The sequence below is a fragment of the Notamacropus eugenii genome, chromosome 5 (assembly GCF_028372415.1).
Source record: "Notamacropus eugenii isolate mMacEug1 chromosome 5, mMacEug1.pri_v2, whole genome shotgun sequence".
Lineage (NCBI taxonomy): Eukaryota > Metazoa > Chordata > Mammalia > Diprotodontia > Macropodidae > Notamacropus > Notamacropus eugenii.
The window spans coordinates 240,646,035-240,671,676 of NC_092876.1; the positions used below are offsets into that span (position 1 = coordinate 240,646,035).

General features: G+C 37.4%; 1 protein-coding gene across 5 annotated transcripts in view; it reads right to left on the minus strand.

The window, feature by feature from the left end:
- Nucleotides 1-25,642, minus strand: part of PDE11A (phosphodiesterase 11A) — a 571,707-nt gene that overhangs the window by 39,317 nt on the left and 506,748 nt on the right. For all 5 annotated transcript variants that reach the window (XM_072612423.1, XM_072612422.1, XM_072612427.1 and 2 more), the window contains 3 exons: nucleotides 22,494-22,557; nucleotides 13,810-13,884; nucleotides 8,460-8,543 (listed from right to left, as the gene is read on the minus strand). In XM_072612423.1, coding sequence (XP_072468524.1) covers nucleotides 8,460-8,543; nucleotides 13,810-13,884; nucleotides 22,494-22,557 — 223 coding nt within the window. The remainder of the gene's footprint in view (nucleotides 1-8,459; nucleotides 8,544-13,809; nucleotides 13,885-22,493; nucleotides 22,558-25,642) is intronic.

Here is a 25,642-nt window from a genome sequence, read left to right on the forward strand (position 1 = left end):
CAACTCAATTGGCTGATATTTTGCACCTGTATTTCTTGATTTATTCTCTAAGGAGGTTCATATGAAGTTAGCTGCTGCCCAACCCCTAGCAGCCCCAGTAGCCACCTCTGGCTTCTATTTTTACTGTCTTGTTCCTATCTTTCTTAGATTTTCCACTGCCTTCCGTTAATCTACCATTTTTGAGCTTTTACTTCCCTAAGGGACATCCCTACAAGTAGCTTTTCAGAAGAGAGACAGTACAAGGCTTTTTACCATGGAACTTGGAGCACAGATTGCATCAGCCTTGCAAAGCAATGCAGTATAAAATATTTAAAGGCCTATTTTTCTAACTCAGTTCCCATATTTAGAACCAAAGGAATGAAGACAATCCTTTTTTATGTCTTGCCTAACTTAAACTGTTACTCTCAGTGGGCAAGTGGAGGTTTTCCAAAGCTGGGATTATAGTGCTTTTGATCCTTTTTTAAAAAGAGAAATCTTTTGGGCAAATGGGGTACAAAGTTTGATTGAAAACATCTCTGAGACAGTTTTTTTACTCAATACTAAATCTGTCAGTTCATTCTGCCTTCAGGAGGGGAGTGGTTCAGGGGAAAAAGCACCAAGTCTGAAGTCAGAAGACCTGATTCATGCTATGTATGTGAGCGTGGGCATTCCCTTACTCTCCCTGGGATTCAATCTCATCATCTGTTAATTGAGGGCACTGCACTAGTTGACTTCTGAGACTAATCTAGGACCCTAGAGTTAAGGCAGTAACCATATATCCTACAGGCTAATGGAAGAAGGATGAAACTCTAAAAACTCTCTTGAACTCCTTCTAGGACTAAGACTTTGCTTCATGTCCTGGCACATGCTTTGTATAGATTAAGGAATCTGGTGCCTGGATGTACATGAGACCACTGCACAAAGACAGAAAAGAACGAGCCTATCAGATTAGGGTAGCCTCAGACCAGAAAGGTATATAAGAACAATGAGAAAGAGGAAAAACCTGGAATTATGTTCTTGGACCAGAATGCTATTTGTTCCCCTAAGCAGATATTTACAACCAATGAAAGTCTAGAGGTTTTGTTTAATCAATCCTCTCCTCTTCTACATATAAGAACAGCCAGAGCAGTGTTAGGAAATTCGTCCTTTCTTCTCCTTTCAGAGAGTCAGGCTGATGGAACCTTTGCTATCAGTATAGGCTTACTATAATTGCTGTCTGGCAATATCCTTAGGCACAACAAATTTTACCCTGACACAAGGTTAAACTTATTTGAAATGGCAAAATAAATTGTGTCTTTTTCTTTCGAGAATAATCGCAATTCATAATTATGTGGTTTAGATAGAACTTCACAACAATCCCATGAGGAAGACTTTAGAAATATGCTTTCCATTTTTATAGACATAGAACTGAGCCTCACATAGGTTAAATGATTTATGCATAATTATTAACTATTGAAGTAGATTTACTACATTTAGTAGTAATAGTAGTAGTAATAGTAGATTTACTAGGTACAATTATTAACAATTGAAGAAATGAAGGTTGCTGATATCAAGTCCTATGGTACTCCCTGTCTACATCTCACTAAACAATGCAATGGAGGGAATTGTTTCATTAAATAACCGTAGACTTTTAGTAAGGTCATAGGGTTATAAATCTAGAACTGCAGAGGAAGCCAGGGGTTACCTAGTCTGACCTCTTCATTTTAAAGAGAAGGAAAGTGACAACCAGGTAAATTAAGTGGTGAGCTAAACTGTGCTAGAATTAAACCTTTTTCTTTTCAGAAGTTCAGAAATTTACCCAAATAAAAGGACATTAAACCAAATTGTTCAGTCCTATAAACATGACCCTGACATTGCCTATCTTTTCATTGGAATTCTGTGAAAAAGGATTCTTATTCACTTCTATCTTTTACACCTCAGGACAGAAATATTTATGCTGACCATGATAACTTCAGGCATTGTTAAGAGTATGAGATGCCTTCTGATTAACAAAATAGTAAATTATGTTCATGGAATAGTTTTATCTTATTTTCTTATAGATGAAATCTTTGACAACTGGTATCTGTACATGACACATCAATGGGAGGGAAGGCTTCACCTGGAAAACTTCTCACATTGAAAAGCACATAGATACCAATTTATTCAACATAGTAGAAATAATGACTAACAACCTCATTAAGAACTAAATTACTTTTAAAAAAAATATAGTCTTTTTGTTAAGTCATTTTAGTCATGTCTGATTCTTTGTGACCTCATCTGGGGTTTTCTTGACAAAGATACTAAGGTAGTTTGCCATTTCCTTCTCCAGCTCATTTTACAGATGAGGAGACTGAGGCAAACAAAGGTAAGTGACTTGCTCAGGGTCGTACAGCTAGTAAATGCGGCCAGATTTGAACTCAAGAAGATGAGTTTTCCTGGCTCCAGGACAGGCACTCTATCTACTATGCCACCTTTTCCTCCCCTGAATGCAGTAGGCCACATAAAACCCAATTGTATGTAGGGTTATAATAACTTGTTATTCTATGATACATATTCCAGAGAGAGCTTTTATATAAGGTCAAACTTTCATCTCTGACATATAACAGATATGCATGTGCACAAGTTCATATATGTGAAATGGAATTCAATAACTATAATTATTTGTCATTGTACAAAAATCATAAGTCTAAATGTCCAATAATTGAAGAATGAGCAAACCAGAATGTCAATGTAATGAAATGCTGTAATGCAATAAAGAGAGATAAATATGAAGACATGTAAGGAAATATCAAGAAATACCAAGAAATTTAACATAAAGGAATCTGAAACCAATTTGGAAGACCAAGAAGTAGCTCTAGAGCTGGGCTTGGTTTCTGGGAGACCTGGGTTGAATCCGACTACAGTTGTATTCTGGCCATATCACCCTGGTCAAATAATTTAACGTCTCCTCAGTGTCCCAGGCAATTCCCTGAGACTACAAATTGCAGAAAAGGGGGCGATCTGCATTGGTAGAGAATGTTCCATACTAGGAATTCCCTATTTATGGTGAAATTACAAAGAAATAATGCATGAAGAGGAAATCAGAAACAGTAGAACAGTATTCATTTTAAGAGTGTATATATATAAGAATACATGCAGAAATGTAAGGATGAATATAGAAAATTGCCCACTGATAACTTCAAAAACATTGACTCAAAGTCCTTCCTCTGTATTCTCTTCTGCCCCTTTTAGATTATGAGGCTGTTTGTGGTGGAGAAAGTATATTTTAAATTCTTGTTATAGAAAGTCATTCTGCAGTTCCTTTATTTATTTGATTTTCAAATCTATACTGGAGAAACAAACCATCCTGGGAGCATTGTGCTTTCATTGTTTCTGCTAAAGAACCTTTTCTGGGTATCTTGGGAAATCCTTCTATAGGGGCAACTGGTCTCCCCCTTGCACTTAATTGTTTTCAGAGCCAAGGGTTTTTTTTTTTGTCTTTTACATAAACTCAGTCTTGCTTTTCATCTTTCTACACTCTTCTGTACAAACTGTTTATTACCATTTATAATGATGATGCATACATTCCTAAATGGTTGTCCCAGCTGGAAGTTGAAAGAAACTCACAGGTCATTCTGTCCTTAGAATCAAGAGGCCAGTCTGCTGTAGGGATCCCAGGGCATTTTTAATGAGACAAAATCCTGAGCTAAAACTTTTTTCTTTTCTTAATATAGAAGGAGCATTGTGCTGGCCAACCTCTGCCTACTGATATCCTTTAGCATGCTCTATAAGGAAAAGCACTCCAGAAATGAAAACGTTTTGTGAACAGCTGAAATGAGTTTCCATATTTTAAATTAAGTTTTTCCAATCTTTGTAAAATAGTTAAAATGCCTGTGTTCATCACTGAAGCTCTAAGTGCACTGAGGTTTGATTAACTTGGGAAGTGAAGTACCCCACTACCACCACCAACAAAGTTGATATTCCAAAGAGGAGCTCAGCATGGTACTGTGACATCAGGTTTTCTGTTTATCCCTAAGGCTGGTATGGCAATGACTTCAAGGTTTGATGGTGCTTTTTCTTTTCTTTTCTTTCTTTCCTTTTTTCTTTTTTTAAAGATGCTGAGCAGCAGGCTAATGGATACGCAGCAGGGTGTAAAGACAGCAGAAAGCAGGCGAATCAGATGTGAGTCTATTGCTCAGAGATACCCTGCTAGGACAGAGCTAACTAACCAGGGCTTCAGCCGGCTTCTCTTGGGGAACATGCTCTGATGCTTCCCTGCCCACTCAGGCTTCTTCTGCTCATTTGTATTAAAATGCTCCCACAGATAAATCATGACTTTCACATGATACAACCCCTTTCTTGAGAAAAAAACAACTTTGAAGCAGTAAGATGGGAAAAGCTCAGCTATTTTCACACAGCAGATGCAATATATGTAACTACCACACCTCCTTAGTGTGTAAGCTTCAGGGGGCTGAATCATTACATCTGCCCCCTCGTATGTTGAAGGGGGCTCAGGCACTTTTTGCTCTATGTAGCTCTATTGTTATTATGAATAAAGTCAAAATGTGCCTACAAGTCCTTTAAAAATTTTTTTTGTTTTAGAATTTTTTCCAAGAAACTTACAAGTCAGACACCAAGATTACCAGATGGCTCATTCCTTCAAGTAATCTCTTGCAAAACTAATTTATTTTGATTTGATTATCTCTTAGAATTACAGGTTAATGGAGAACTGCTGTTAGAGATTGAAATTGTATTATAGTAATGAGGCTACATGACTTAGACAGTTCAGTAGATAGTGCTGGGCCTGGAGTCATGAAGTTGTAGTTGTTACAGCCCTGTCTGACTCTTCATGATCCCATTTGGGGTTTTATTGGCAAAGATCCTGGAGTGGTTTGCCATTTCCTTCTCCAGCTCATTTTACAGATGAGTAAACTGAAGCAAATAGGGTTAAGTGATTTGCCCAGGGTCACTCAGTTAGTTAAGTGTTTGAGGTCAGATTTGAATTCAGGTTGATGAGTCTTCCAGACTCCAGGACTGGTGATCTATCCACTGCACTACCTAGCTGCTCTGGATTCAAGTAACTGACATCTATATGGCACTCTAAGGTTGACAAAACATTTTGCATATGCTATCTCATTTCACCCTCCCAACAATCCTCCAAGTTACTAGAGGGATTATTATCCTTGCTTTAGAGATAAGGAAACTAAAGCTCAGATGAGGTAAAACTGATTTTCCCAAGGTCACACAGTTAATTAGCGATGGAGGCAGGATATGGACAAACATCTCCTGTGATTCAAACTCCAAAACTCTTTCCACCTAATGGCACTGTTTCACCATATTTTAAAATAAAGGTTCATTCCAAAATAACTTATTTTAAAATTTATGACAATGAGTGGTTAAGCCCATCTTTTGACAACACTTCTAACAATGGAAAAATATGGAGTCTAGAAGATTTTGCAAATTGTATAATGATAGTCTTTGAAGAATTAAAGGCTATTGTAACTCAGAAGGTGATGGAGAGGTGCATGGTGGGTCATATCAGGTAATAATGTATTGTAAATGAAGAAGTGCTTGTGATATGCACAGGGATGACATCAGAGAAATGTACAACTAGTGGGTAAAAGGGCTAGTGACATGGTGAGAGGGAGGAATAACTGGAAGGGCCCCAGCAGGTTGGATAGATTTCCCCATGGAGGGTTTATAGGAGGATGTTAACAAGACTTGCATGGGATGAGAAGACACACAATAAAATTCTACACTTGCTTTTAGTGTTTTAAATAGAAGGAATAAATGGGAAGGAAAATTTCAGCAGAGAGTAATCTATGGAAGAGCCATTGATTGAAGACTGAGGCTATGAGCCTGGCACCAGGTCAGCCATCTGGACATTTGATCTCTTTTATTTTGTATCCTCTTGTATTTTTAATCTTTTGCATTTTAGTTTGTCCATCAAAAAACCCCACAAAAATCATAATAGCTGCCCTATGTGGAAATGAAAACACACACATGCAGAGTAGTAATAGAATTATATTTTATGCTCAAAAACTGGTTATTTGAGATTTAGGTTCTAGAATTTTAGATAGATAGACTCTCATCTTCCTGAGTTCAAATCTGGCCTCAGACATTCACTAGGTGTGTGACCCTGGGCACGTCACTTAACCCTGTTTGTCTCAGTTCCTCATCTGTAAAGAGCTGGAGAAGGAAATGGCAAACCACTCTAGTATCTTTGCCAAGAAAACCCCAAATGGGGTGATGAAGAGTCAGGCACATCTGAAACGACTAAACAACAACAAAAATTCTTTTTGTCTGAAGCTCTCACAATATTTAAAAGGAAGTAAAGAATGAGCCAAGAGATGTATGTCACTCTGATGAAGAGGGTTGGTTGATTTGATATTGACAAATGCCTGAAGACCATTTTCAATATTTATTATAATTTAAGCAAAAAAAAAATGCTTATATTCAAGTACAGCAAGTCAGGGTGTCAGGCTAATGTTCTTAGCAGCCTCCCAAACCTGTCCTAGGGAGATAGATCAAAATGTCAGGATTCTGAGTATATTAATCAATCAGTAAACATGCATTTATTAAGTAAGTATTTTGTGTAGGAGGTCATGCCTATGTTGGTCCTCATGAACCCCTGTCCTAACTGAATATACAAGAAGTGGTGTCATCTTTGTCGTTACAGCCCCAATACCTAACAGGTAATAGACTTAGCTAATGCAGAATAAATAAATACAAGTACATTAGACAGATCCTTACCAAACTGCCACATGTTTTGGAGTTATGGAGGCGGAACTTTTTTTTTTAAAAGAAATAGAATACTAGAAATAAAAACGGATGTTCCTAGTGTGTGATGTTTTTAGTTCTAGAACTTTTTCCACTCAAGGTTTCAACTTTTAAAAAGAACAAGGACCGTTCACACTCTTTATATTTAGACTATCTCTATTTTTAGGTTCCCTTTCAACTTTGCACTTCAGATTCCATTTTATTACTGATTCAATGGATAATTTAAAACTCAAAGAATGAATATGCATTAGTTATTTATAGCCATTAGAGAAATGAAATTTCCATCTTCATGACAGCTCTTTTTCCAGGTTAATGTGAGAAAGCCAAGCATATCTCAGAAGTACTAAAAATGAAGCTGTAGAGAAGACTTGGGCATAATGTTTGCAAAGTCTTTAAAAAAAATACAGTGTTTTTTAATGGAAGTTACATAGAGTGAGAAACTAAGTAGATTTTGCTCTCTCTACATGGGCTTTGCATTCTGAAGTGAAAATGAGGCCCAATCTTATTTGAGCTGAGTAGGGGGTAAAGAACAAACCAGGTTTTCCTTTTCCAAACAAATAAAAAGAAATAAAACTAAATAGTCAATGTACACTGGGCTGTCACTGCTAATATGAGAGTCTTCCTTTCTCCCAGATAAGCTAGAGCTCCAAAGTGGTGCATGAATGGAAGAGTTCACTATTGTCTTAACTTCACTTCTGAAGTAAAGACATAGGGGAATGGCTTTGATTCAGTCAAACTATTTGTTACTACAATATAATATATTTCTATATATTATATTGTAATAATATAAGTATATAATATATTAAAATGCAATTGTCAAACGTAGTTTGGTTGCATTAATAATAATGATGAGAATAATACTATTAAATAGTATTTATTAAAGCACTCAGAGTCCTTTTCAAAGCACTTTACAAATATCTCATTTGAGTCTCACAATAACCTCACGAGATACATGAGGTGTTACGTATATTATCACCATTTTACAGGAAACTGAGGTTCAGAGAATTTAAATGACTTGCTCAGAGAAACATGGCTAATAATAATGGTAAACCATTCCAGTATCATTGCCAAGAAAACACCATAAAGAGTCAGACACAACTGAAAATAATGGAACAACCACCAAAATAGTCTGCCCCTAGATGTGTGATGTCATTGAGATATGAAATGTCTAAGCAAGAAAACAAACCAACAAACAAAAATACTCCTTCCACCGACACAGATGGGAAGCTGGTCTCCAACCGATATTCTCTGAGAGCTGCCTGGAGCCTTGACAGCCTAAGTGACTTTCAAGGAAATGAAGAGATGCCATACTAGAACCATCCTTGTGTTCAACAAATATTTCTTCAGACTTAGAGATTTGAATTGCGGTCTTCCTGACTCCAAATCCAGCCCAGAATTTGTTTCAGACACTCATAAAATCACAGACCATGAAGCTGGAAAGGACTATAAGATATTATCTTACATAGCCCTTCTCTCTTAAAACCCCTTTTGCAGATGAGGCAATCGAGGCTTTGAGAGAGAGCATTAGTGGACCTGCCCAAGGTCATACAAGCAGAAAGGGAATGAGAATAAGCTCTACTGATTTCTTCCCCCATTGGATGTTCAATATTCTGAGAAAAGATAGCAAATTAGGTTTTAAACACTACACAGAGGCCCTGAAAGGTTTTGATAATATCCAAACTTCCACAGCTGTTATGTCCTCGGTGAGATAGGGCTCTCAAATATTCACAAGTAGAAGTTACCTGATACAGAGGCATGCAGATGCTATCAATCCATTCCAATTGTAAGCGAGGCAGTTCATCTTTTCGGTTTCGATCAAAAATAGCCTACGATGAGGGGGGAAAAGAAACCACACACATACTTTATTATACAGTATTTCACACATGCTTAATCTAATATTTTGTAGCTGTGATCCAACTGTTACAAACTGAACACTTCACAGATCACAACCAATCTTCACACATATACACAGACATCTTATTCCTTTATCTAAGATGAAAAATAAATGTTTTTTTTTACCTGTTTTTATGAGATTCATAAGCTAAATTTGAGTTTTGTAGTAATTACTCAAGGCCAAAGATATTTACAAATATGGGAACTCTTCCTAAAATCAAGTCAGTAGGAAGTGGGTGCCCAGTTTCAGGGGAGGGCATGGATTTTAGTGCCATGAAAATGCAGCAGGTTTTCATTTTCAGTGTGAGGTGGAATAGAGTAGAATGAGATAGGTTGTCAAAGAGCCCAAAATAGATGTTTTGTTTAAAATAAAGAAAATCTGCCTTCGCTTACTTCATGGGAGCTTGTTAATTTGTCAGATTTTGGTGTTATAAATAACATATTGTATATTTATTAGAAGGTTTTCTTTCACAGGATTTCTGAATTTCTATCTTTGGATCAGGACCTTAAGCTTGCCTTTTTCAACTCAGTGTCTAGAAATCTCTGCATAAGTGAAAAGGTCTTTGGATAGACTAAATATTGCTAATTTAAAGAAATTAACAAACTTTTCTGCCTCTAGGTAGAACAATGAAAAAAGTCCATACTCAATTGTGTGATTTCCATTACTGATAATGTCTGATAACATTTTACCTTTCTCCAAATACTCCGGTGGCCCTTCCTGAACTTGTTAAGCCTTATTGCTCCCCCTTTGAACATAACTGATTATTTGAAGAGTTTTATTAACGCCTTGTCTTCCCAGTGTGTACCTCTCATTTCCCAGTGCTAGGCCACCTATCTTTGGATTCTGTTTCCATAAAGTTTTTAAGAAAAAATCTTGTTTTGATCAACCTGAGAGATTCTTTCTCTTCAGACCAGACTTGGACATATGATAATAAACAGTGTTTTCCTGCCTTCCTCTTCTCCCCGATTTTGTTGGGTTGGAAGTCAGGAAGATTGAGTCTTCCTGAATTCAAATTTGGCCTCAGACACTTACTAGCTGTGTGACCCTGAACAAGTCACTTAACCCTGTTTGCCTCAGTTTCCTCCTCTGTAAAGTAAAGTAGAGAAGGAAATGGCAAACTCTAGTAATTTTGTCAAGAAAACCCCAAATGGGATCACAGAGTCAGACATGACTGAACAACAAAGAAAAAAAAGCTTCACTTATGTTGGTGCTCCTTTAAATGTACTAATCTCAATCTCCTCAAATCCCATGGCTTACTTCACTCCACCTTGGCCAAACATAGGAATGACCATGTCCTGAATTTTACTATAATTCACAAGTGTTCCACTTCTATGATAAAATACATTTATTTCTCTGACCAAAACTTCTGATTATTCCATCTCTATGGCTCATTCCTTCTAAACCCATACTTTGCCTCACTGAGAACTAAAATTCTTCCATATCTCAATATTTTCTCAAGCTTGCCCATCACCCTGTCCCCCTGCTCCCACACACTCTTTCCTCTCAACCCTTCCCTTTTTGCCGATTCCCTATTTCCATCCATGCCACCACTTTTCTTTCAGTCTCTCATCTTCATTATCTCAATGCTAATTCTCAATTCCTCATTCTTCCTGGTTTGTCTAGGACCAACCTAGCCTAGTTAAGAAATTGTCATCCCCAGAAGGCTGGTCAACAGGGCAGCTAGGTGGCATGGTGGATAGAGCCCTATGCCTGGAGTCAGGAAGACCTGATTTCAAATCCAGCCCAGACACTTACTGTGTGATCTTAGACAAGTCATTTGCCCTCTGCTTGCCTCACTTTCCCCATTGTAAAATGGAGATAATAATAGCACCTACCTCCTAGGGCTGTGAGAGATACTAAGTGTAAAGTGCTTAGCATGGTGCCTACTCATAGTGGGGACTATTTAAAAGTTAGTTATTATTATGAATTTATTTAGCTACTGCCACTTATAAAGACCTTCTGATCTATGTCAGAGGAGGCCATACTTACACTGGTGAAACTCCGGCTCTTCTGAGTTATTCTAATAGGGGTAGGGAAGCTATGGCCTTCTAGGTCCTTGAGTGTGGTCTTTTGACTGAGTCCAAGTTTTATAGAACAAATCCTTTTATTAAGGGGATTTGTTTTGAGAAATTTGGATTTGGTTTAATGACCACACTTGAGGATCTACAGGGCCACCTGTGGCCTTGAGGCCACAGGTTCCCCAACCCTGTCTAACCTGACAAGAAAATATGAAGAAGAAAGTTGGTAATTGCTTGTATGCCTTCCTAGCACTGTCATGGAAGACCTCAACCAATCAGCCTCCCTGTAAGGGTCAGCTTCCTCTTTGTGTGACACTTTGTCAGGAAGGAGTCTCATTTAGACTTGGGTCAAATTAATTACATTCATGCCATTCCGATAATCACTTTGTCTGAGTCTACAGACAAAGACTCCTTAGCCCTGCTTCATTGCAGCATCCAGTCCTCCAATGCTGGCAATTTACTCATATTTTTCTCATTTAATTAAATGACCTGTGGTATTGCTGCATTGTAAACCCTTCAGTTGCTTCCTGGGAAGCAGTTTTTAAAAGAAAAAAAAACCTGAAAGTGTGTGCAGTTGAAAGCCACTTGGGTCACGCATAGCCTTCAGACATCAACGCTGAACACTCCAGTCGGAGAGCTTTATTTCTGTAATCAAACTCAGTCACACTGCCTGAAGCCTCTCAGCAACCCCCCAACCCCCGCCCCATCCCATTCCCCTCCTTTTTTACTTCTCTTATGAACTTGTCACATTCTGCCTCTTATAATAACATTGAATCTCTCTCCTCCACCCTATTAGATTATAAGTACCTAGAAAACAAAGACTTGGTTTCCCTTATTTTTTGTATCCTCTTTCCCTCCCCCCCACAATGAAAGGAATCTAACAGTGCTTTGCCTAGAGTAGAAGCTATTTATCGTTTATTGGATTTGAATTCTCTCTTAAGGTTACTAGCTCTATGACTCCTTCAAGAAAGAAGCCTTTTTTTTTTAAAGTGATGTGAAAATAATAAAGTTAGTGACTGCTTTGAAAACTAAAATAGCACTGTCCCGTGGTAGAAATCTATTTGCACCTAGGTGGACTTTTACAGTCAATCCACCAGTAAGCATTTATTAAGTACCTACTGGGGCAGCTAAGTGGGCACAATGGATAGAACACCAAGCATGAAGTCAGGAAGACTCATGTTCTTGAATTCAAATCTGGCCTCAGGCATTTACTAGCTATGTGACCCTGGGCAAGTCACTTGACCCTGTTTGCCTCAGTTTCTCATTAGTAAAATGAGCTGGAGAAGGAAATAGCAACCCACTCCAGTATCTTTGCCCAGAAAACCCCAAAAGGGGTCATGAGGAGTAAGTCACGACTGAGACAAGTCAATAGAATTGCATTTAGGGTTAACCCTAACCTTAAATCACATTTACATCTACTATGTTGCAGGTACCATACCCTAAGCACTGGGGCTACAAATAGGAGAGTGAAGGTCATTACCTTTAAAGAACTTCTATGAAGGGAGATAATAGCTATACTCATGACCTATGTGACTTTAACTTACCTAGGCCTTGGTTTCCCTTATGCGTAAAATGAGGGGTTGGATGAGATGAGCTTTGAGGTCCCTTCCATTTCTAGATCTATAATCTATGTCATGTAAATAAATGAAAGAACATAATACGACAAAAACAAAGTAGTTTTGGAGGTCAGGCATTGGTAGCTGAGGCCAAAACTAATTGAGGAGGCAATGCTTGAGCTGAGCTTTGAAGGGAGCTAGAGAGCTGCAGTCCCAAACCATTGGGAATAAAAAGCTCTGACTCTACATAAGCTTAGTATAGTGCCTGGTGCATATTAAGTGCTCAATAAATGTTTATTGGTTGATTGATAATGATTGATAAGCAGAATCACAAATCTGTGTCATCCGGGAACTCATTTTGTTGTTTTCTCTGTCTTTTAAGGTCATCAAAACAAGACTCCCCAAAGTCCAGATTTCCCACAAATCATAAGTTCTTTCCAACAGCCAAATTACTTTACTTCACCGAGAAAACTGGACTTGAGTAATGCAGTGTGTCTTTCCCACTAAGTTTGCACATGATCTTGACTTGCATATTAGGATCTAGCAAGAGTAGGTTTTAGAGGCAAGAGTGCTTTCTGTACTGTCATGACAAGAGGATTCTTTCTGAATGTTCAGGCACAAAATAAGTACAAATACGACCTATCTTTCTCCAGGATCATTCATCTTTGGGCTTTCAAGTGTCACTCAGACTTGATATATATATATATATATATATAAAATGCCCCTATAAAATAGGAAAGGGGTGTGTGGGGGGGGGGTATTCATTCTACATTTTTAAAACTGAGAAATGAAAGAGATGTGAAATGACTTACTTATGATACTAGGAGTTCAGTAAGAGAAAAATAACATTGAAAATGCCTAGTTCTCTACTATAATCACCGGCCTTGGTATTCTCCTCCTCAAGGCCAGAGAATTTGTCTTTCATCTTTTTTTCCATTCTTTTAATTTAAAATCTGGAACTTATCAAATCAAATAAAATAAGCAGTTCCATCTATGTAGTTGAGCAGAAAAGAAAGATTACATGGAACTGATTATGTAAAGCTTGCTTTTCTTTAAAAGCATATAATATATTCAACATGTAAACATATAACTTCCAAAACTATCTTGATTACTTGTGATTTCTTCTATTCTGTGCATTTAAAAGTGCTATTAAATTTTTTTAAGTGAAAAAAATGTCCTTCTTTCTTTCTTTCCTTCTCAAAATAGCAAGCATTTATTTATTAAAACAGTGCAGTGGGATGCAAAATGAAAAGTTAAGTTGTCCCTGTCCCAAAGGAGCTTACATCCTACTTTATTTTCTTTTGTGTAAGTTAGGCAAGTATTTATTTATTCGGTATCATCTGTGTGCCCAGCAGCACTTTGCCTATGGTCCTGTATCTCTATTTCCAGGTTTTCTGGAATACATGGAGTATTTCTCAACAAATGCTTGTTGAGAAACTATCTGTGCTTGTTTCCCTTACTCAGAACCTTGGGAGAAATTGTCCTTTGGCAGCCATGTCTAAATTTAGACGCTTAAACTTTCAAGCCTGTTTCTTCCCATTTATTTACCCTCTTGCTTTCAGTTACTTAATAGCTGAGAGATTCATTTTCTGATTCGGTTTTACAAAAATAAGAATAAACTTACTGAAGGGGTGAGTTTGAGTTCAGCTCTCTCTCTGTCTCCTTGTTCAAAGAACTCACTGGTTACCAGTTCAGCCACCTGAAAAACATCAGCATTTTAATTCTTTTTTTTTTTTTGTGGACAATTTTAGCGAACAACAGAAATTAGTTCAACCTTGGCATAGCTCAAGCTTACAACATCTGTCTTCCCAAAGTAGGAAAGCATGGTAACTTTTTATGTTTGGGGCATTACTGAATATACCAATAACAATACCTTTCTGTTCTTAACTAATCAGAATGTTTTAAATGCTTCCTCTATGCAGCTATGCAGACTTTATCTCCATAGTGTTGCTTCCATACTGGGGTTGAAATATTAGGCCCATATGTCATAGTATAGAACAGGGGTGAGGAACCTGGGGCCTCGTGGCCACAGGCAAAGGGCTGAACTTTAGGATCTAGAGGGTCACATGTGGCCTCGGGGCTGCAAATTCACCACCCCTGGGAATATCTTCTAGTAGAGAAATGGATCAAATAACAATTGAGGTAAGCCATTATTATTTCATATAGGTCATTTTACCTAAAGTGTCATCCGTAGCATATTCACATCTTTGATTGGCTTCCTTTTGCTACAGAGAACCCTTCCAGATGACTTCTCCCAGAATTGCTTTACACATACGGAGGTAAAGATAACTATAGAACATGCTCTTATAACAGGAGCCTATGAAGAACTAATACCTACCTTGTGGGTTAGGTGTATTACACAACAGTCTTTTATAACACACCATTGTCATTTTTGTGGGAATATGATTTGAGATGTAGTCTATCCAAATTCACAGAAGAGGTATTTTAATACCAGACTGATCAAAATGTTACCCACAAGTTAAATTTGCTACCTCTCAGACCACACAAACACATTCCAAAGTTGAATCCCCATGATTTTCTTTGGAATTTTGCGTGACATTGATTCCCTTACATGAGTATGGATGACTGAAAGTTGATTAGTTGATGAGAATGAGACATTTTTCATCAAGCACTAGGGACAATTTCTGTGAAATTTTGGTGTTATTTTAGTAGGGTAACTGAGGTAGCATCTCCTTTCAATAATGTGGTTGAAGACTCAGGATTAAAAATTCTGAAATAAGTGAACAAAAACAATGAGAAACATCACTAAGCATAGGGAGAAGGAGACAAAGATCTCAGGCTTGCCAGGCTGAGCCAAGAGAGATCCCTGACTTCAAGGGAAGTAGGAAAACAACCCTGAAGTCCACATTCCTCTAGGTCTGCCTTGCTCACTTGAACGTATAGTTTTGAGACTTTTAAAAAGATATATACTACTTAGGTCAATATGCCTTTCACTTATGAGACTTTTCTCAATCTTAAAATACTACTATAATTTAAAAAAAACCCTGAAAACCAGAAAGCAAACTGAAAATGAAAATGCCATTTACAAAAGCATTCTCTTTCTTAGAAAGGACCTCAAATTGTATTAGGAAGTAGGATGGTCAGACAGGTCAGATATAATATTTTTAACAAACAAAGTTTGAGTCAGACTATGGCATAAAACCATTTGGACTCTACCTGTAAAATATGTAGACATTTTTCTCTGCTTTTGACTCTCCTCCCTTATAATTTCTGCTTCTGAATTTGTAAGTTATCATATCTTTTTCAATTAAGTATTTATTTTCTGTCCCTTTTACTTTCTGCCCACTTCCCTGGGGGAAAAAAGAAAAGAAAAACCCTTGATATATAGATATACACACACACATGTGTGTATGTATATCTATATCTATATATTAAGGGTTTCATATATGTATATACCTGTCTATCTCAAGGAAAACAAATTTCTACATTGACCAGATCTAAAATGTGTGTCATACTTTATATCTCTTTCTTCCCCATCATCATGTATGCCAGTGCTTCCCATTTGGTGTCCTGGGGCTCCCTTCTTTCTGCCCAGCAAGAATGAGATTTCCAGACAAGATTAGAGCCTCAGGTGCTTTGTTCCCAAACTCAACAAGGTTCCTCTGGTTGCTCTTTGATTGGGTTTCTCAACACAACATAAATTAGATATGTTCATCAGGCCCCACAGAGGTAGGAATCCTGTGTAGATCTGTTGCTCCTGGAAATCAGTGGAATAAAAAATACCTGTTCTTGTTTTTTAGAGGGCCCCTGAGGATCTCCCCAGCACTTCTCCTACAGCTCAACTGGCACCACTATTTTGTTTTGTACTTAAAAACTCAATCAGGGACATTAAGTAGCTCCTGATTGAATTTTTTATTAAAGAAGGAAATTTAGATGCTAATCAGGCCTCAGGGGATCACTGGGGAAACCCACATGCTGTAGTTATACTTGTGTGAGAAGATGGGTGGAAAGGACCCAAGAAAATTCTTTTGGAAAGGGAAAGAAAGAAGGATAATGGTACTAAAAATTCTCCAGGAATTCATTCTCAAAAAGTAGGTTCTACTTATTTATGAAAAATATTGCCTAAACTGTTTAAAATAAGCATTGCTTAAAATATCTGTGACTATGCAATTCAGAAGGAAAACATGCACAGACAAAAAAGTGCTAGGTCTGGAGGCGTAATAACAGTTTAGATAAATATTGATTTGTTGAAAATTTTGTCAAAGAGAGTCTGATCCTTTGTTTGCTAACACACGATATAATTTACATATTTATCAGTAAAAACACAAGGTTGTTGTGAGGATCAAAGGAGATAATAACTTTAAAGCGCGTAGTACACTGTCTGGATTATTGGAAATGCTCTGTGGTATTGCTGTTTAGTTGTTCAGTCGTGTCGAAGTCTGTGGGACCTCCTGCACCATTGCATGCCAGGCCCTTCTATCTTCTGTTGTCTCCCAAAGCCTGCCGATGCTCGTGGTCATTGTTTTCATGACCCTATCTTTCCATCTCATCATCTGCCCTCCCTTTTTTCTCTTGCCTTCAATCTTTCCAGATCTCAGGGTCTTCTCCAATGAGTCCTGTCTTCTCATTACGCGTTCATACTACGTAAGCATCAGCATCAGTATTTGTTCTTCCAAAGAACAATATGAATTAATTTCTGTGAGTATTGACTGATTTGATTTCCTTGCTGTCCAAGGGACTCTCAAAATTCTCCAGTACCATAATCTGAACATGTCGATTCTGCAGTGCTCAACTTTCCTTATAGTCCAACTCTTAGCCATACATTACTAGGGGAAAAACCACAACTTTGACTTTGTCAGTAAGGTGATCTCTGTTTTTAGTACATTTTTGTGGTTACTATTATCATACTACCTGTGTGATGCTGGGTCAGTCATTCAATCTCTGTTTGCCTAACTTTTCTCCACTGTGAAATCGAGATAACGGGGTATCTACCTTGCAGGGCTGATGTGAGCATCCACCTGAAATAGTATTTGTAAAGTGTTTTGTGCAGTGCCTGGCACGTGGCAGGTATTATATAAATGCTGGCTATTGTTGTTTATTATCATTGCTGTTCCTGCTGCTTCTTGGTCTCTGTTCCACATAGCTTGAAAATGACGTGAATTTTGTATAACATCGATTTAAAACATTACTCTCAAAGTTTTATGGATAAGTATTATATCTGGGCAGTTTTTGGCAATAGTTCCATCTGTGATAATATTCTGGTTATAGTAGGATTTAGTTGTTGGGTTCTCCAGCACGCTTTAAAGTCTATATTTGTGGTATGGAGATTTCCCATCTGTTAGTTTATGCAAGAAAGTGAGTTTCTGATGTATAATTATAACCAGCAGGTCATGCTGTATTCAGTAAGTGATACATTTTTTTGCATCTTGCTGTCATATGCTGCACAATTCTATCGGACCCTTTCATTATCTGCATTGTTCGGTGAGCTCAGGCTTCTTAAGTCTAATTCTTCTGTATTTTTTGGTGGAGGTGACCTGGTCCTAAATTGTCACCATTGACCCCTCTTTTCCTATAAACAAATTTGCATGACTCAGACATTTACTCGCAATTTCTTTGTTGGCTGATTTAATAGCTACCGAGAGAGGGTCTTATAATTCCATTGTTGGATCTTAGTTGCTTCATAGGCTCCATCCAGAGTTAAATTATTAACAGATAGATTTGACAAATCCATTGACATATACCTATTGTTGACCTTTACTATTACTCAGTGATACCTACTTCTTCTAGAAGAATTCTTACATTTCTAATCTATTTCTCAAGCATTCTGAAAACATTGATCATTTCCCTTCTTCCTTTCTTAGGAAGAAGTGTTAATTTCTATAAATGCCATAGCAAGATGGGTTTTGGATTTTGTAAATATTGTATAGGTATTTACTAGAATACTTTTCAGATCTCTCATAGTTCATCTTGTAGTCACAAAAGTATATGTTATGAAGGTTTTAATTACTCTAAATACTGGTAAGTTTCTTAACATTCTCAGTCATAGCTTTCTTCTTGAGTTTAATTCTTGATATGTCTTGCCTATGGCAGACTAAAACTTGGCTTTATCCCCTGGCTCAATCTGAGATCTGCAATCAAGTTTGAAGCTGTTAGTGTCTCTATTTCCTTACTATACATTAAAAACTTTACACTTATTGACTCCAAATGACATCTTGATGTCTTCAGAGAAAGAAAGAGTTGAGTTCACAAGATGAAGAAACTGCATCATGTTTTTTGGTGGAGCCATATTACTTGATGTCATTTTTGTACTTTAAGTGATCAATAAAATGTTTTGGTTCAACTCCTTTAACTTAGAAGTGATACGCACTTCTATTTAGTAGAGATAGCTAATTGAAAGCTAAACAGGACCACAACGAGATTAACCTTTCCCCCCAAAGTACCATCTTTTACACAAACTTTTATTTACCTTCTTATGCTGATGGCATTTTGCAATTGGAGAATAGTTTTCTGCATGGATATAAATGATCTAGAGCTATCACTATACTTGTACCTATTTTATATATTTTTATATATTTTATGAGGCTGGGACTGAGTCAAAGGCTTGATGATAATCAATAAAGGTAGTGTATATGTTATGACTGTGTTTGGCAGCTGATTCAATAATTGTTGCTCAGTCATCTTTCAGTGAAGTCCAACTCTTCCTTTGGGGTTTTCTTGGCAAAGATACTGGAGTAACTTGCCATTTCCTTCTCCAGCTCATTTTACAGATGAGGAAACTGAGGCAAACAGAGTTAAGTGACTTGCCCAGGGTCACACAAATTGTAAGTGTCTCAGGCTGTAACTGAACTCAGATCTTCCCAACTCTAGGCAGTGCTCTATCCAACGCATGATCTTGTTGCCAAATGGATAAGTAGATCTTTTTTTTCCTGAGACTTTTGGGCACACCTTGGCAAATATATTATTTTCTGATAAGTATTTCTAGATTTGCTTTGTGATAGAAGTTGTGAATGCTTTATGTAAAGTACATAAACACATAATTGGCCTATATTTGTGGGTGTTATTGGTATTCTCACACATTTTGGTAGCAGAAATGAGACATTTCTTTTTCAGATGAGCAGAATCAAATTTGCCTCAGAGAAAAAGCTGACAGTGTTTACTAGTAATTCATGAGACATTGGGAAATGTTTGAGACAATTACTGTGGGTATTATTTAGTTCTATTACATTCCAGTTTTGCTGAAACGCTAGAGTTTTGGTTACTTTCCTTGATGTAGCTGTTCTGCCATTTGTTGTATTAAAACTGCATAAGCCTTCTGTTTCGGTAAGTAAATAAAGATTTAGTAAGTGCCACTATGTGCCAGACATTGTGGTAAGCCCTGGGAATAAAAATACAGACAAAAAAGAAAGACATTTCCCACCCATAAGTATCTTATAATCTTATGGAAGAAGACAATAAAGGAACCAGAAAAGTGTGTGGATAGGGAGGAAGAAAGAGTCTGGAGGGATGGTAACAGAATAGTACCCAGCACTGGAAACATGATGGAGAAGTCCAAAAGCAGTGTAGCTGGTGGATGAAGAGGAGAAGAAGTACTGAGCTCCCTCCTTAAACGGAGGCTCTGAAGCCCATGACTGTCTCATCAAGGCAGAGGACCCACTCAGTGGTCAGAGGGCAAGGATGTGATGTGAATACCAAAGCTGATTCAGAGTTTCATTGCAGATCTAACTTGCATTTTCTTTGTATTAGGTTTCTTATAGTCCTTTGGTAACCATTTTAAATGGTGCTAAGGGTATGACTGGCAAAAAACACCACCACCACCAACCAAAAAAAACCCAATAAAAATATGTGAAGCCCTTGCTTAAAAGGTTGGTTTTCAATTTGTTATGAAATAGTACTGGCATATAATGTTGACCAAATAACTTCCACATTATCCTTCTTTGAGGTTCTCTCTCTCCTTTGATTTTTTTGCTCCTTGTCTCTGTAGTAAATGTTGTTTTTAATTATGTTTACTTGTTTATGTTGTTCTTTGCACTGCTTTGATTCCTTGTATCTCCTTAACTTTTTGACTTTTGCTTTAAATTGCTAATTAAAAGAATCTAAAATTTCTGATATACTTCTGTTTTCCAGAGTCCATTCTACATTCTATTTTTCTTTGTTTAATTGAGTGGCATAGAATTCAAATTATTTTACTGTGCACAACAGTTAGCGATCAATGTAATCTTAAAATGTTTTTCCATAGGTCTTCGACATCTTTGGTCAAGTTGTTTCTTTCATGGTGATGTTTTACGCCTGTCTTTAAAAGTCCTTTCCTTTTATGGTTCGTAACAGAGAAACAGCTCCTCCTTATACTACTGCACACAGGTAATGAAACATTTTTTACTTTCTGTACAATATTGTGGGAGGATGGTGAGAGCAAATTTGAGCTTTTAAAACTTTCTCTGTTTTGGTATAATTATTCTGCTTGCTGGAATCATGCCAAACTTTTTTTAAAGGGACTTTTTGATATTCCAGTCTAAGTCTTCCAGTCTACTCTTTAAAATCATTTGAGACGACACCACACTACCAATATATCTCTCTCTTCTTCACACAAGAATCCTTAGTAACCTAGGAAAGAGTAAAAGGAAGATGGAACCAAGAATCCCATTTCTTGAGACCTTTGCATATGAATTGACTTTTTTTTTTTTTTAGTCAGACCTAATTCTCAGCCTATTTCATCATCTGCAAAATGGGAACAAGAAAATATACCTTGCTCATAGGGTTGTAAGGAGGATTATGTGACACCGCAAATACATATATAATGCATATATATCACATGTATGTATATATAACCCCGATGAGCTGGCTACATTGTTTGAATGCCAAACCTACCTTTGCCTCAAAGGCTATTTTATGGAGAGCTCACACCAGGCAAGTCACAGGGAGGTCAGAAAAAGTGTTACAAAGACATTCTCAAGGTCTCTCTGAAGAACTGCAGAACTGATTGTGAGACATGGAGACACTGACTTAGGACTGACTGCCAAGCATGGTGAGCCAACATCAAAGAAAGCACTGTGCTCTATGAGCAAGGCAGAATCGCAGTAGCTCAAAAAAAAGTGAGATGGCCAAATTTAGAGACATCTCCACTCCAAATGTTCATGTGACCATTTGTGTCTGACCTGTGGTAGAGCATTCTGAATTTATACTAGTTGGATAAGCCACAGCCAGACACGCTGTACCTTGACCCTGACATAATGATGTCATTTTGGTCCTCTGAGCATGAAGGACAACAACAAATGTTTGTGTAGTGCTGTGCACACCTTAAGTGCTAGATAAAATTTAGCTATTAGGATGTGTGACAGATTTTCAGTTCGGAAACTCCTCTCACTTATACAATCAATAATTCTTTCAACTATATAGTCTAGAGATGCCTGTGGGTGCCGACAAATTATGTGACTTGTCCCTTGTCAAATAACAAGTATTTCAGAGGCAAGGCTTGATATCAGTTCTTCTAGAATCCAAGGAAAGTTCATGCCAGATTATACCTTACTTAATCCACCTAAATATGTCAGACTAAATAAAATTAAGAGAGAAACATAAAAATGTTAAGATAAGTTGTTCAAAAAGCCATATTTGCATTAAAAAAAATTTTTCTTTTAAAATGTATCATACCTTAAAGTGCCTTACTGCCTTTGAATATTGATGAGAAGATACTGAACCAAGGATTATTTTTGAATGACGTTCAGCCCATAGGAGTCATTGATTATTAAAGAACTAGTTAAAGAAGAACTATTAAAGAAGATGAACTAGTCAAGAATCTTAAGATTGAGATATAAGCAAATCTCCAAACAATATTTTTAAAAAATAACACTTTTGCTATAAAGCTTACATGTGCCTGGCACATGATAGGGTAATTCCTGATTTGTTTTTCTGATTAGATTAGGATACTTTATACATAAAAGCCCATGATCTAAGTCTTTCTTAAAAGGGGAAAAAACATAGCTTTCTTACTACCCATTTTAGACATTAAATAAAATTGGAGAATTTTAGGATCTTACAATAAAGATACATATCTGTCAGTTTGGGGTATCTTTAAAGGTCTATCAAATAAAAGTCAAAATGGTATTTTAATTCATTACATAATTCATCACAATTCATTATTGTATTGTCTAAATATTGTTCAATGGTACTAAGAAAAAGATTATGTGGCAAACTGCCTTGCAGGAATCTCCTGCTATTTTTTTTTTTTTTATGTGCACTATGTTAATACTGATGTAAATTGACTGCTGTTTTGGTCCCTTGTAAGTCAGGGCTCTGGGAATATTGTCCCACCAATACCTCCTCTGCTCAGCGTGGCCATTAATCATGACTTGCCTGTCTTGAGATCTCCCACGGTTTGGTCACAGCTCCAAGGTCACAGGCTGTCATTAGCATTGATCTGCAAAACGGAGCCAAACAAAACAGGCTGAACAATCTTTTGTTGCATTTCTAAATACACCCTTCCCAGATACATAAATAAGTAAAATAAAAAGAAGAAAAAAAGGGGCCACTTTGCTCCTTCTTTCTCAACGAGAGGCAGCAGCACTGTTTAATGTCTTCTCTAGTCTGCAGCACCTCCACCCTGCCAATCTAGGCAGACAAAGCCATCACACATCTTCGAGTGACAGCCATTTTGTTTTGCCTGCAGCAGCTCAAGACGAACTAAAGACTAGTTCCCCTACAACTGTGGAAACCAAAGTTTATTTTTTTAAAATAATTTATGAGTTTAAAAAATATGGTGACTTTTTATTGTTTTACAATTAACAAAGAAGCCAGGCATGCTACAGCGTTTATAACTGATGAACCTATTTGCCAGATTATTATAGGATGATGGAACTCTGGGAAAAAACAAAAACAAAAACGAACAACATACTGAAGGGGTAGCTAAAAAAAAGCACATAATGAACCCCCCTTTTATCCTCATCTGCTATATAAAGCCAAGGTTTACAACAAGAGTCTGATTGTTTCACTATTAGTTTATGACTTCGTTACGACCATATTTTCTAAGCATTAGGAGGAGGAAAAGTATCCATCTATAAAAATCTTTCTAATGAACCATTCAGAAATGCCATTCTTCTTTTTGAAAACCTTTAGTGGCTCCCCATTGCATGTTGATCAAAGTATAAACTCCTGATGCAGGTATATGGATCTCCTCAGTCTGGCTACTACCTATCTTTTTTCAGTCATATCATACTATTCTCCCATTCCCATATTCTATGTTTTAGTCATTCTAGGTTATTCTCTGTCCACATTTTTGGACCATCTGACCTTCATAACTCCAGTGTCTAGAATAATTTGCCCCTTCCATCTCAGCTTTTTGATGTTTTGCCCTTCCTTTAAGACGGGCTTAGGTAATAAACCCAGGGATGTGCTGGTAAATGTTCAACAATTGGCCCTTCCAAAAAAATGTAGGAACACTTCTCAGTTCAATATGCATTATTAACATTTTCTGTATCACTTCTTAAATCTACAAAACAGTAAATCAAATATTGATTTACACATATACTGATTTCCAAGGTGTAATTGCTCATACTAAAAATTTAACAGTTGATTCTCACAAGGCAGTTTGAGTGTACCTGCAATACTTCTCCTGGCATTAGACACTCTTATCCTCGAAGGAAGATATTTATCATTCAGTGTGATCCAGTGGAAAGACAGCTGGGTCTGGAGTCATAGGACTTGCTATTTACTATCTGCGTGACCTTGGCCAAGTCACTGATCCTCTTTGGACCTCAGTTTGCCCATCTTTAAAGTGAGGTGCTTGGACAAGATGATGGGAAGGAATGAGTCTTGATATAGCATGTAGGGCTAGGTACTGTGCTAAGTGCTTTATAAATATTATCTCATTTGATCAGATGACCTCTAAGGTTCTTTCTAGCTCTGCGTCTATGATCCTAGGATCCTTAAAGTTCTTACAGAACATTGCCTGAAAACTCCCTTGACCAGATTCCTTATTCTGATTAAAGTATGTTACCTTATGGATAAGAGCTCATGATAACTATGACTAGCCTAATAAAAACCAATTCTATCTTCTATCATAGGTATTTGTGTACATGTTTTCCATTTCATTATTAGATTACAAGATTTCTGAAAGCTCATGTTTGTGTTCGTGATCCTAGAATCTAGCATAGTTCCGTGCACCTAGTGCTTAATAGAGGTTTATTGATTTGAATGGAAATCAATGAAGCTGAATACATTTGTTGTTCAGTCACTTTTCAGTCTTGTCTGACTCTTTGTGACCCATTTGGGGCTTTCTTGGCAAAAAAAAATGTAGAGGCTGGTTTTGCAGATCATTTTACAAATGAGGAATTTGAGGCAAACAAAGTAAAGTGACTTGCCCAGGGAGACACAGCTAGTAAGTATCTGGGGCCAAATTTAAACTCAGGAAGGTGAGTCTTCCTGACTCTAGGCCTGGTACTCTCTGCCTACTGTGCCACCTAACTATCAGAACTCATGAGGTGAATACTTGAGGAAGCATCCATTAAAGTGCTAAGATGTTCCATCATGGCAGGGAAATGACCCTGAGAGATGGACTTGTAGAATTGGTCAGGACTTTGCCCCAGGCACCAATATCCAGATAGCGTATATCCCTTAGTGCCTCTCTCCCCATGATGGAACACTGGCTGCCCAACTAGCCTACTCCCTTGCTCTGGGCTGTCATATCCCTCTTCCAGGGATCACCACCATGCAGAATGCCTGGAATCAGCCTAGGATCAGTAGGGAAAATTTGTGCTTTGTGGTTGCATTCATAAAATAGAGATAGTCCATCCTTGTGATACAGGTTATCATTGCTAACAACCAAAGACTCAATTTAATTATTTAGTGCTTACCAGAAGTAAGGCACTGTATTAGGTACTATAGGAGATATAAAAAAGGAACACATGGTCCCTGATGACAGGGAGCATGCCATCTAGTTATGAAGATAAAGACATATAAATATGAAAATATAATTAATAATGTAAGGAAGTAAATGAATATGTAACAAGTGGAAAGACAGTGCTGTATAAGTTGGGATGATCAGAGCAACTCAGGTAAAGAGGGATTAGGAAGGGAAATGCAGTTGGGTCTCAAAGAATGAACAAGTTTCAAATAGTCAGAGAAAAGGGATAGAGGGATCCTAGATAAGAGAATAGTATGAAGAGAGGTATGGAGGATGTAATTCACAAGATGCCTTAGGGACAGTGAGTAGATTATTTTGACTGGGACAGGAGACCAGGACAAGGTGGGGTTCCCCTTGCAGGGTAATGGGAGGATATATTGGAAAGGAATTTTGGGGCTTTACTGCATGGGACAGAGGGAACCACTGAACATTGCTGAGTAGCTGCTAATATAATGAAAACAGTCCCTTCCCTCCACCAAAATCATATTGTGTTATTCAGATTTTCATTCCTTTATATTTGAGGATCTATCTTCTGGTTGTTTGCAGAATTTGTTTTTTTGTTAAGTTTAAGTACTATATGGCTTGGACTTTTTGAAGGAGATTT